Source organism: Perca flavescens, chromosome 24 (genome assembly GCF_004354835.1).
Source record: "Perca flavescens isolate YP-PL-M2 chromosome 24, PFLA_1.0, whole genome shotgun sequence".
In the NCBI taxonomy this organism is placed as follows: Eukaryota; Metazoa; Chordata; class Actinopteri; order Perciformes; family Percidae; genus Perca; species Perca flavescens.
Window position 1 is genome coordinate 1,870,053 of NC_041354.1, and position 12,500 is coordinate 1,882,552.

Genomic DNA, 12,500 nt, shown 5'->3' on the forward strand with positions numbered 1-12,500 from the left:
GTTGCAGTTGGCTGAAGTCGACTCTCTGAAGTCCCTTCAGCGACGTATTAATGAAATCATCTGACTTCTTCTGGCCGATGTTTAACTTTAACCGCGTGGTCTGAACATCGGAGGAGGAGTTTGTTTCCCCCGAGGGACCCAGAGCTACATTTAGCTCCTGGGTGGGTCCCCACATGACAAAAGCTGCAATGTTTTCATCCCAAATAAACTGCGTTTGATGGTTGTCAAGACTTTAAACATACAAAAAAGGTCAGGAAAGGTTAATTATGATTAGAAACCTTCTTGACCTCTGTGTGTGTGAGCTACAGCTGCAGTTTCCGTACTCAGCAGAGGAAGTTATACTGACATAAACACGGCGATAACTAGGTGTTTTCTTGGCTTTTTTTGTTTGCTTATTTCTAGAAAAGTGCAGACAGGATACCAAAGGATCTCAAATATCAGCTAGCATCCCAAAAACTTTAAAGGAGGGGTGTAATTAACTGTTTTTTAGTAGCTCACAAAGTGATCATTCAGTATAATGTCATGATTAGATAGTGAATGATCAATGTAATGCTTTTATTGTGAAACATCAGTAAAGGAAGTTCCATTGACGTTATTTTGACACTTTTTTAATATTTATCTGACTTTTTATTGATCGTTAACATGCCCAACAATCAGATCATTAACTTTAAGAATAACAGTAATAGTTACAACTGATTGTCAAGGACAAAACAACATTTAATATACTATAAAAGGTTGAATATTGAAGCTAAAGATACCTGTTAAAAATAAGAAATAAAAAACAGCCAAAAACAGAAACATTAAGACCAACATATCTATAAAAAGGAACTTCTTGCTGGTAATTAGATCCAAATGCAATCTGGGGATGTTTTTATATTTTTCAGCTGCGATTCAGAATGAAAATTTGCAGAATTTAGCGGACTGTTTGTTTTTCTTTGGGGAGGACATGTGTTCATCCTGAGGTTAAGGTTTAGTCTTCTAATTTGTCTAAAATAAGCAGAAAGGTTGTGCAAAAATTCTGCGGAAAATCAGCAAAAGAATCTGTCAAAAAAACTGCGAAACAATCTGCGAAAAACTTGTGAAAAATTGCAAAAAAAATAGCTGAAAATCAGCTGCAAATCTGCAGAAAAACTGCAAAAAAAATCTGTGAAAGACCTGTGAAAATTTGATTAAAATAAGCGGAGAATCTGCAAAAAACTTGTGAAGAATTGCGAAAAAATTTGCTGAAAATCAGATGCAAATCTGCAGAAAAAATCTGTGTAAGACCTGTGAAAAATTCGAGGAAAATAAGCAGAAAATCTGTGAAAAAATCTGCGAAAAACCTGTGAAAAGTTGCGGAAAAATAGCCAAAAATCAGCTGCAAATCTGCGAAAAAAATCTGTGTAAGACCTGTGAAAAATTCGATGAAAATAAGCAGAGAATCTGCGAAAGAATCTGCGAAAAACTTAGCTGAAAAATAGCTGAAAATCAGCTGCAAATCTGCAGAAAATCAGCTTAAGTATCAGTAAAAAAAACTGCAAATCGGTGTAAAACCTGAGAAAAATCAGCAGCCCTGCTGATAAATCTTTCACAATAAAAGTCTCGATTTTGCTCCATATAAGGACACGAGAGGTCATCTCTGACTGTAGAAATGCTGCATTATTTAAAGGATTGTGTGAAGAAGCTCCTGTAAGTCTGATGAACTTCGTCCATTAGTCGATAAGAGAAGTCTGGGAGTTTCTCTCCAACCTCCAGAGTAGTGAAATATTTAACAGGAACACAGGGCTTGGTAGAAGTGGGTCTCTGCCTGAGGTATGCAGCTTTAATATTGGATGAGCAATATGGCCGACCCTGCAGGGAAGGCGAGTGAGCAGCAGAGACACTTTCGGAAACTGCAGTTTGCTTTTTATTTGATCGCAAAGGACGAGACGAGAGATTAAAGAGAGAAACCATCAGTTAAGTTTCATAAATGCTGCGGTTTCCGTTCAATCCGTTATTCTAAGAAGCTTATTTAGTTGATTTGTTCGTTGGTTTTATATTTGGACTTGAAGAGAGTGCAATGTTGTTATTACTGATAATCAAACCAAAAAAAAAAAAAAAGCAGAATGGACAAAACTACCAAAATAAGAGCAGAATGATGGACAAGCCTACCAAAATAAGAGCAGAATGATGGACAAGCCTACCAAAATAAGAGCAGAATGATGGACAAGCCTCCCAAAATAAGAGCAGAATGGACAAGCCTACCAAAATAAGAGCAGAATGGACAAACCTACCAAAATAAGAGCAGAATGATGGACAAGCCTACCAAAATAAGAGCAGAATGATGGACAAGCCTACCAAAATAAGAGCAGAATGATGGACAAGCCTACCAAATTAAGAGCAGAATGATGGACAAGCCTACCAAAATAAGAGCAGAATGATGGACAAGCCTACCAAAATAAGAGCAGAATGATGGACAAGCCTACCAAAATAAGAGCAGAATGATGGACAAGCCTACCAAAATAAGAGCAGAATGATGGACAAGCCTACCAAATTAAGAGCAGAATGATGGACAAGCCTACCAAAATAAGAGCAGAATGATGGACAAGCCTACCAAAATAAGAGCAGAATGATGGACAAGCCTACCAAATTAAGAGCAGAATGATGGACAAGCCTACCAAAATAAGAGCAGAATGGACAAACCTACCAAAATAAGAGCATAATGATGGACAAGCCTACCAAATTAAGAGCAGAATGATGGACAAGCCTACCAAAATAAGAGCAGAATTATCCTGAAAGATGAGCTGAAAATAAAGTCATTTCTGCCGTTTGGGTTACAGAAACTTAGTAATGAAAGGTTTCTCTCTTTCTTTCTCTCTGATGTTGTGGAGTTTTAAAAGATATTAAGGGTCCAATCTTTATGCTAAGCTAAGCTCAGAAGCTACAGTTATTTGTTTCATGTCTCTAAACACCTCAGATTATTTTACAGCATTGAACACAAGTTTTCCTGCAGCTGATTTTAAGAGTGTTTTTAATGCAAGAAACTATTTTAAAAACCTCTCTGAAATATAGATGTAGCCTGTAGAGGTCCATGCGTGACTATATCTGCTCTTCTTTCTCTTTGTTTCTGCTCTGTTGGTCAAATCTGTGCTTTCATTTGAGTGCAGCATGAAAAGAAAAGCTTCCAGAAACACGGAGAGAGGACACCAGCCTCAGCCTAATCCATCCAGTGTCTTCTTTCTGTCTTAAAGGCCCAGTGTGTAACGTTTTTTAAGTGTTCATATCTAAATCTGTGTTGCCAGTTCACCAACTTGTCCTTTGTCATCAATATTTACCTCCACCATCAATTCCAAGTATTCCTATTGGCTGGAAATTTACCATTTGCATGAACTGGGGTAGAGGCTCCATATTAATGCTGCATCTAGAAATACGGTAGCTGGTAAGGGACATACAGGACATACTGCTCCAACTCTGTGTGTGTGTGTGTGTGTGTGTGTGTAAGGGACATACATGACATAGTGCTCCACCTTTATGTGTCTGTTGTGTGTGTGTGTGTGTGTGTGTGTGTGTGTGTGTGTGTGTGTGTGTGTGTGTGTAAGGGACATACATGACATGCTGCTCCACCTTTGTGTGGGTGTGTGTGTGTATGTGTGTGTGTGTGTGTGTGTGTGTGTGTGTGTGTAAGGGACATACAGGACATGCTGCTCCACCTTTGTGTGTGGGTGTGTGTGTATATGTGTGTGTGTGTGTAAGGGACATACATGACATGCTGCTCCACCTTTATGTGTGTGTGTGTGTGTGTGTGTGTGGGACATACATGACATAGTGCTCCACCTTTATGTGTCTGTTTGTGTGTGTGTGTGTGTGTGTGTGTGTGTGTGTGTGTGTAAGGGACATACATGACATGCTGCTCCACCTTTGTGTGTGGGTGTGTGTATGTGTGTGTGTGTGTGTGTGTGTGTGTGTGTGTGTGGGACATACAGGACATGCTGCTCCACCTTTGTGTGTGTGTGTGTGTGTGTGTGTGTAAGGGACATACAGGACATGCTGCTCCACCTTTATGTGTGTGTTTGTGTGTGTGTGTGTGTGTGTGTGTGTGTAAGGGACATACAGGACATGCTGCTCCACCTTTATGTGTGTGTTTGTGTGTGTGTGTGTGTGTGTGTGTGTGTGTGTGTGTGTGTGTGTGTGTGTGTGTAGGGACATACAGGACATGCTGCTCCACCTTTATGTGTGTGTTTGTGTGTGTGTGTGTGTGTGTGTGTGTGTGTGTGTGTGTGTGTAGGGACATACAGGACATGCTGCTCCACCTTTATGTGTGTGTTTGTGTGTGTTTGTTTGTGTGTGTGTGTGTGTGTGTGTGTGTGTGTGTGTGTGTGTGTGTGTGTGTGTGTAAGGGACATACAGGACATGCTGCTCCACCTTTATGTGTGTGTGTGTTGTGTGTGTGTGTGTGTGTGTGTGTGTGTGTGTGTGTGTGTGTGTGTGTGTGTGTGTGTGTGTGTGTGTGTAAGGGACATACATGACATAGTGCTCCACCTTTATGTGTGTGTGTGTGTGTGTGTGTGTGGGACATACAGGACATGCTGCTCCACCTTTATGTGTGTTTTGTGTGTGTGTGTGTGTGTGTGTGTGTGTGTGTGTGTGTGTGTGTGTGTGTAAGGGACATACATGACATAGTGCTCCACCTTTATGTGTGTGTGTGTGTGTGTTTTTGTGTGTCTGTGTGTGTGTTCTGAAGAAATTAATTTAGGCTTAAGGAAAGTGTATTTAATCAGCAAACAATCAGTTACTTTTGCGGTTGGCTCCAGTCAATTCTTTAAAGTCCCTTCAGCATTAATTAAAACATCTGACTTCTTCGGGCCGTGTGTGTGTGTGTGTGTGTGTGTGTGTGTGTGTGTGTGTGTGTGTGTGTGTGTGTGTGTACATGTGCTCCACCGTTTGCAATCTTCTCTGTCACATGATAAACTCACAGCTGCTGCTAATGGGTATCATAGCTTAAGTTTGAAGAAGGAAACATGGAGGACCACATGTATTCAAAATCCAAATTTCAGGAACAGGAGTCTTCTCCCCTTCTTCTTCGCCCAGAAAAAAAATGAGATTGAAAAGAGCAAGAGAGCGTATGTTTGAAGCGTGAAGGCTACCAGAGCTGTAAGACCTACTGTGAACTGCGTGGTGCGAGAGAGTTTATTGGGATATATGATCTCAACGCTAGACGGGAGAAACTCCCACACACTGGACCTTTAATGTTAAATAGTTATATAAGTACGTATGTGCTGTTTCTGATCTCCTTGCGTCTCTTTTCGGACATTTTACATCTCTTTGTGACATTTTACATCTCTTTGTGTCTCTTTTTGGACATTTTACATCTCTTTGTGTCTCTTTTTGGACATTTTACATCTCTTTGCATCTCTTTTTGGACGTTTTACATCTCTTTGAGTCTCTTTTTGGACATTTTGATCTCTTTGCGTCTCTTTTTGGACATTTTACATCTCTTTGCATCTCTTTTTGGACATTTTGATCTCTTTGCGTCTCTTTTTGGACATTTTAATCTCTTTGCGTCTCTTTTTGGACATTTTGCATCTATTTGTGTCTCTTTTTGGACATTTTACATCTCTGTATGTATTGTTTGTTCCATATTAACGTTTAATTAGCTTATGTATGCACCAACTACCGAGGCAAATTCATCGTTCCTCCATTGGCAATACATCCTGATTGTGGTTTATCATTTCCTGCGTTTTTCGGGGGTTGATTTAAACTACTTTACATTTTCTTTTCATGGATCTAATGTTGGAAAAGAACACAGATGCAGCCAGATCTCACAAAGACACGCAGAAATGAAGAAAATTCTTACCTTCAGGCGACTCTTCCTGCACGTACGTTCCCGTCAGGTACCTGTGGACCAGCGCCGACTTACCGCTGGCCAGGTTACCCACAATGCCCTGGGGGAAGGAGGAGGAGGAGTCAAGCAGTCAATGTCAGATTGAGAACATGTCTTTTTTTTGTAGTTGTTAGAACTGAGTTATGGCTGCATTGCCAGACCTTCCTCCACAGCGCTGCAGAAGGAGGTCTGGCTAGTAACACGTAAGCGTTATTATGGATCCAAGTCCCGCCCTTCGAGGCCGCCTGATTGGTTGGGGTTAGGCATTGGCCTTGAGTAGTTAAGGTTAGGATAGCCGATTGGTCGGGGGACAGGAAATGAAATAATTCAGTTCTGTTACCTCCATAAGCATGGACGCCTGGCCAATAGGATCCTGTGGGTGGGTGGGTGTGTGTGTGTGTGTGCATGCGTGTGTGTGTGTTCCTGTGTGTGTGTGTGTGTGTGTGTGTGTGAGATATCTAGCGGTGGCAGCAGTTTGCCAGGTTGGATTCTAGGTTCTAGACCAGAAAACGGAGAAAGTAGCTGAACTTTGTGGAGGCTCTAAGAAGCTTTGTGCTGCAGAGAGACTGATGGTGAGGTCATCTACACATGCGTCTGTTTGGTTTATTCTGTGTTTTGTTACTATTTCGTTAAACTTAAACTCACCACTTTCAGTTCTGGTACACTTCGGCTCAGTGTCCACTCCTGGCTGTTCACAAACGCATCTGGAAGAGACAAAAAAACCATCAGTCAGATCAACACTCTGCTACCAATCAACAAGGGAGTTTCCTTTTTTATTTCATAGTGTTATTTCTGTGTCACGCTAAACATTCGGCCCAACACACACACACACACACACACACACACACACACACACACACACACACACACACACACACACACACACACACACACACACACACACACACACACACACACACACACACACACACACACACACACACACACACACTGTGTTGAACACATGGGATTACAAGACGCCACTGTTAAACCGACATCTTCCGAGCTCGTATATACAAATCGTGTGGACATTTTGCATCCGTTTGCCTCTCTTTGTGGATGTTTTGCGTCACTTTGAGTCTATTTGCGTCTATTTCTGCATCTCTTTGTGTCTCTGTGCGTCTCTTTTGGACATTTTGCATCTCTTTGAGTCTCTTTTTGGACATTTTGATCTCTTTTAATCTCTTTTTGGACATTTTGATCTCTTTGTGTCTCTTCTTGGACATTCTGATCTCTTTGAGTCTCTTTTTGGACATTTTGCCTCTATTTGTGTCTCTTCTTGGACATTTTGCCTCTATTTGTGTCTCTTTTTGGACATTTTGCCTCTATTTGTGTCTCTTCTTGGACATTTTGCCTCTATTTGTGTCTCTTCTTGGACATTTTGATCTCTTTTAATCTCTTTTTGGACATTTTGATCTCTTTGAGTCTCTTTATGGACATTTTGCCTCTATTTGTGTCTCTTTTGGGACATTTTGATCTCTTTGAATCTCTTTTTGGACATTTTGCCTCTATTTGTGTCTCTTTTTGGACATTTTGATCTCTTTGAGTCTCTTTTTGGACATTTTGCCTCTATTTGTGTCTCTTTTTGGACATTTTGATCTCTTTTAATCTCTTTTTGGACATTTTGATCTCTTTGAGTCTCTTTATGGACATTTTGCCTCTATTTGTGTCTCTTTTTGGACATTTTGATCTCTTTGAGTCTCTTTTTGGACATTTTGCCTCTATTTGTGTCTCTTTTTGGACATTTTGATCTCTTTTAATCTCTTTTTGGACATTTTGATCTCTTTGAGTCTCTTTATGGACATTTTGCCTCTATTTGTGTCTCTTTTGGGACATTTTGATCTCTTTGAGTCTCTTTTTGGACATTTTGCCTCTATTTGTGTCTCTTTTTGGACATTTTGATCTCGTTGAGTCTCTTTATGGACATTTTGCCTCTATTTGTGTCTCTCTTGGGACATTTTGATCTCTTTGAGTCTCTTCTTGGACATTTTGTCTCTATTTGTGCCTCTTTTCGGACATTTTGATCTCTTTGAATCTCTTTTTGGACATTTTGCATCTCTTTGAGTCTCTTTTTGGACATTTTGCCTCTATTTGTGTCTCTTTTTGGACATTTTGCATCTCTTTGTGTCTCTTTTTGGACATTTTGCCTCTATTTGTGTCTCTTCTTGGACATTTTGCCTCTATTTGTGTCTCTTTTTGGACATTTGGATCTCTTTTAATCTCTTTTTGGACATTTTGATCTCTTTGAGTCTCTTTTTGGACATTTTGATCTCTTTGTGTCTCTTCTTGGACATTTTGATCTCTTTGAGTCTCTTTTTGGACATTTTGATCTCTTTGTGTCTGTTCTTGGACATTTTGATCTCTTTGTGTCTGTTCTTGGACATTTTGATCTCTTTGTGTCTCTTTTTGGACATTTTGATCTCTTTGAGTCTCTTTTTGGACATTTTGCATCTCTTTGCGTCTCTTTTTGGACATTTTACATCTCTTTACGTCTCTTTTTGGACATTTTGCATCTCTTTTTGGACGTTTTGCATCTCTTTACGTCTCTTTTTGGACATTTTGCATCTCTTTGCATCTCTTTTTGGACGTTTTGCATCTCTTTGAGTCTCTTTTTGGACATTTTGATCTCTTTGAGCTATTTTTGGATGTTTTGCGTCTATTTGCGTCTCTTTTTAAAGATTGTTTGGGGGGGGCATTTTAGGCCTTTATTTGTGACAGGACAGCTTAGATATGAAAGGGGAGAGAGAGGGGGCATGCAGCAAAGGACCACAAGTCGGAATTGAACCTGCGGTCGCTGCGTCGAGGACTGAGCCTCTGTACATGCTCTACTAGGTGAGCTACCCCGGCGCCCGTATTTGCGTCTCAAATCATGTGGAGAAATACGTTAATAATTCTCCCAGGCTCTCTCAAGATAACTGGCTAATTTAATGTGTCACATGTGAAGGTTTAAGTCTTTAAACAACAAAAATCAACATCTATTCTCTATGTTACTAAACAAAGCTGCTTTTCCTCTTCTACATCAACTCATCATCCAGTTTCAACAGTCAAAGTATATTATTTATTTAGATATATGCGTATGACTTGAGTTTACGACAGATGTATCTCGGTGAAGAGCTTTTCGTCTCTTCTCCCAGACCATCTGTTTTTATCGTACCAACACTAAGAATTAAAAGGACAGTAGGAATCAAAATGGAGCTCACTTTCAATCTTCTTTTCCGTCATTTAAACAACACATGGGACGGATCTGCTTTCCCTCTTCTACATTAACATATCGTCCAGTTTCAACAGTCAGAAAGTCAAACACCAGCTCTCAACCGACCACAACTAAATGTAATATTTGTTTAGATATATTCATATGACTTGAGCTGTTCTTAGTGTCTTCATTAATCAGAGGTGTGTTTTGGGTGTAACATGCAATCAACCAATCAGAGATCATCTCCCATTCATCAACCAATCAGAGATCATGTCCCATTCCCTTTAAAAGACAGGCACATAATAGTACCTTGCCGCATTGCTGTTATGACTGTAATATTTTTATTAGTAATCTTCTGCATGTGTGTGTGTGTGTGTGCTGCTGTGTGTCCCTGTGTGTGTAACAAGCATAGTGTGCGTCCCTGTGTGTGTAACAAGCATAGTGTGTGTCCCTGTGTGTGTAACAAGCATAGTGTGTGTGTGCTGTGCACGAGCCGATAGGAGCATGTTACTAATGCTCTGTTAAAATAACAATGAAATGCTGCGTTATTGACTTTAGACCAGGTTTTTGTCGGTCAATGGTGCGATCACTTCCTGCTGCCTCGAGATAGCAATACTCCCAGAATGCACCTGAACACACCTCCCTGTAAGACCAGCACGCCCAGAATGCACCTGAACACACCTCCCTGTAAGACCAGCGCGCCCAGAATGCACCTGAACACACCTCCCTGTAAGACCAGCACGCCCAGAATGCACCTGAACACACCTCCCTGTAAGACCAGCACGCCCAGAATGCACCTGAACACACCTCCCTGTAAGACCAGCACGCCCAGAATGCACCTGAACACACCTCCCTGTAAGAGCAGCACGCCCAGAATGCACCTGAACACACCTCCCTGTAAGACCAGCACGCCCAGAATGCACCTGAACACACCTCCCTGTAAGAGCAGCACGCCCAGAATGCACCTGAACACACCTCCCTGTAAGACCAGCGCACCCAGAATGCACCTGAACACACCTCCCTGTAAGACCAGCACGCCCAGAATGCACCTGAACACACCTCCCTGTAAGACCAGCACGCCCAGAATGCACCTGAACACACCTCCCTGTAAGACCAGCACGCCCAGAATGCACCTGAACACACCTCCCTGTAAGACCAGCACGCCCAGAATGCACCTGAACACACCTCCCTGTAAGACCAGCACGCCCATGGGCCACAGATGGACAACTCCGGTCTTAAACTAGCAAAGCCACTTGTATTGGGCTTTTGCGTCGGGTGCAAGATAAGGCCCTTTGAATGATGCATCAGTGTGGATAAGTCCTTCCTGAGAGATATTAAAGGCCAGTGTTGAGTAAAGAGACCTCCCTGATACCAGTGACACTATCAGGGAGCAACAATAACACACTCTTACAGACGATATCGAGAGACAGAGAGAGAGCAAGTGTGGGAGGAAGAGCACCACTCCTCGTTTCCCACGACCTTTCAGCCTCACCGCCTCTGCTCTGGAGCTTTAAACTTTAAAGTTGTCATAACGTTACCGCATAAGTAGCCCAAAGAAAAAGGTTCGTGAGAGGGAAAGCCCCACACCCCAAATGATATTCAGTTTAATATTACTGAGAACTGAGAAGAGGAGAAAATCTCTATATTCAAGAGGCTGAAAACAACATTTTCTGCCTTTTTGCGTGAAAAATTACCTCCACGGTAATTCGGTTATCAAAATTGTTGCAGCTCCCTCACTTCCTCTCTCTCTCTGCCTCTCTCTCTCTCCCTCTGTTTCTTCCTCTCTATCCCTCTCTCCTCATCTCTCTCTGTCTCTTCCTCTCTCTCAATTTAAATTCAAAGAGGCTTTATTAGCATGACCATATTGACATACAGTATTGCTAAAGCACACCTCTCTCTCTCTCTCTCTCTCTCTCTCTCTCTCTCTCTCTCTCTCTCTCTTCCTGTTCCTCTCTCTCTCCCTCCCTCCCCGTTTCGGTTAAACTCTTTGTGAAACATGAACAAACACAAACAATGAATGCCCCAGAACTTTCTTTTATTCTCCAGTTTGACAGTCAGTTATAACGGAAAAACAACATAAATAAACTACTTTAATGTAGATTTTCTTTAGGGCTTTATTACGTGGTATCGGATCGGTGCATAAACTCCAGTACTTCCCGATACCGATACCAGCTTTTTAGGCAGTATCGGAGCCGATATCGGACCATCTCTACAACTGGCTTTTAAAAGGTCTGAAAATATGTTATTTTATGTGATAAAACTGCATCTGAAACCTAAAAACGGTAAAAAACAAAAATATAAAATACATCTCAAAGCACTTTTTATCTACACAAAATAGACTAAAGAGAGAAAACACCAACTTAATGTGAGTATTTGAGTGAGTATTGCTTTATTACGTGGTATCGGATCGGTGCATAAACTCCAGTACTTCCCGATACCAGCGTTTTAGGCAGTATCGGAGCCGATACCGATACTGGTATCGGTATCGGAACATCTCTAAACACAACCAGCATCATTATCAAGAATGAAGAACACGAACATAACGATTGCGTCATTCACGTGCATATTAAGTAGCCACATGTATTTGTTTTGGTCTAATAATGCGCCCATATTTACCGGATGGTTTCTTCAGACAGCTTAAGTTTATAAGAATTTGTCCACATTTCAAGATTCCCTGCAAACTAAGATAAACAGACTAATAAACCGACAGCTTTTCTTTTAGCTTGTTTTGTAAAAATTCGCTATTTGCAGAGTAGAGCTGTGTTTGCGTAAAACAAGAGTGCGGTGGACAAGAGTGGACTCAGGACATTTCTCACAGATAGGATTGGAGATGAGCACCACCTGCAGTGTTTAATATTACATTAATGTAAAAATGAACTGGCAGTCTGGCACACGTGGGTGCTCAGTATTTTTATTTTCAAATGACAACGTTCACAGTTGCCGACCTCATAGGTGCCGATACCGTGGGTGCTCCGGAGCTTGAGCACCCCACGGTATCTGCACGCGTGCCCATGGTGGCACCCGGGCCTAAGGTTGCCGACCCCTGCCTTAGATCGTCTGGTTTCATATTATCGCTGCACAACATAGAGACAGATATCAGCCATCTGCACTTTAAAATGTAAGATGTAAAATGAAGATCGATTTAAATCGGAAAATGTCATTTGAAGACCACAGCCACTGGTGAGCCTTTGCAGTAAGACATGACCCAGACCCTGTAAACCCTGCTGGTCCCAGACCCTGTAAACCCCGCTGGTCCCAGACCCTGTAAACCCCGCTGGTCCCAGTCCCTGTAAACCCCGCTGGTCCCAGACCCTGTAAACCCCGCTGGTCCCAGACCCTGTAAACCCTGCTGGTCCCAGACCCTGTAAACCCTGCTGGTCCCAGACCCTGTAAACCCTGCTGGTCCCAGACCCTGTAAACCCCGCTGGTCCCAGACCCTGTAAACCCCGCTGGTCCCAGACCCTGTAA

The 12,500-nt window shown here is 41.8% G+C and overlaps 1 protein-coding gene across 3 annotated transcripts in view; it reads right to left on the reverse strand.

The window, feature by feature from the left end:
- agap1 (ArfGAP with GTPase domain, ankyrin repeat and PH domain 1) overlaps window positions 1-12,500 on the reverse strand; it is a 269,207-nt gene that overhangs the window by 159,337 nt on the left and 97,370 nt on the right. For all 3 annotated transcript variants that reach the window (XM_028571834.1, XM_028571835.1, XM_028571833.1), the window contains 2 exons: window positions 6,485-6,543; window positions 5,813-5,900 (listed from right to left, as the gene is read on the reverse strand). In XM_028571834.1, coding sequence (XP_028427635.1) covers window positions 5,813-5,900; window positions 6,485-6,543 — 147 coding nt within the window. The remainder of the gene's footprint in view (window positions 1-5,812; window positions 5,901-6,484; window positions 6,544-12,500) is intronic.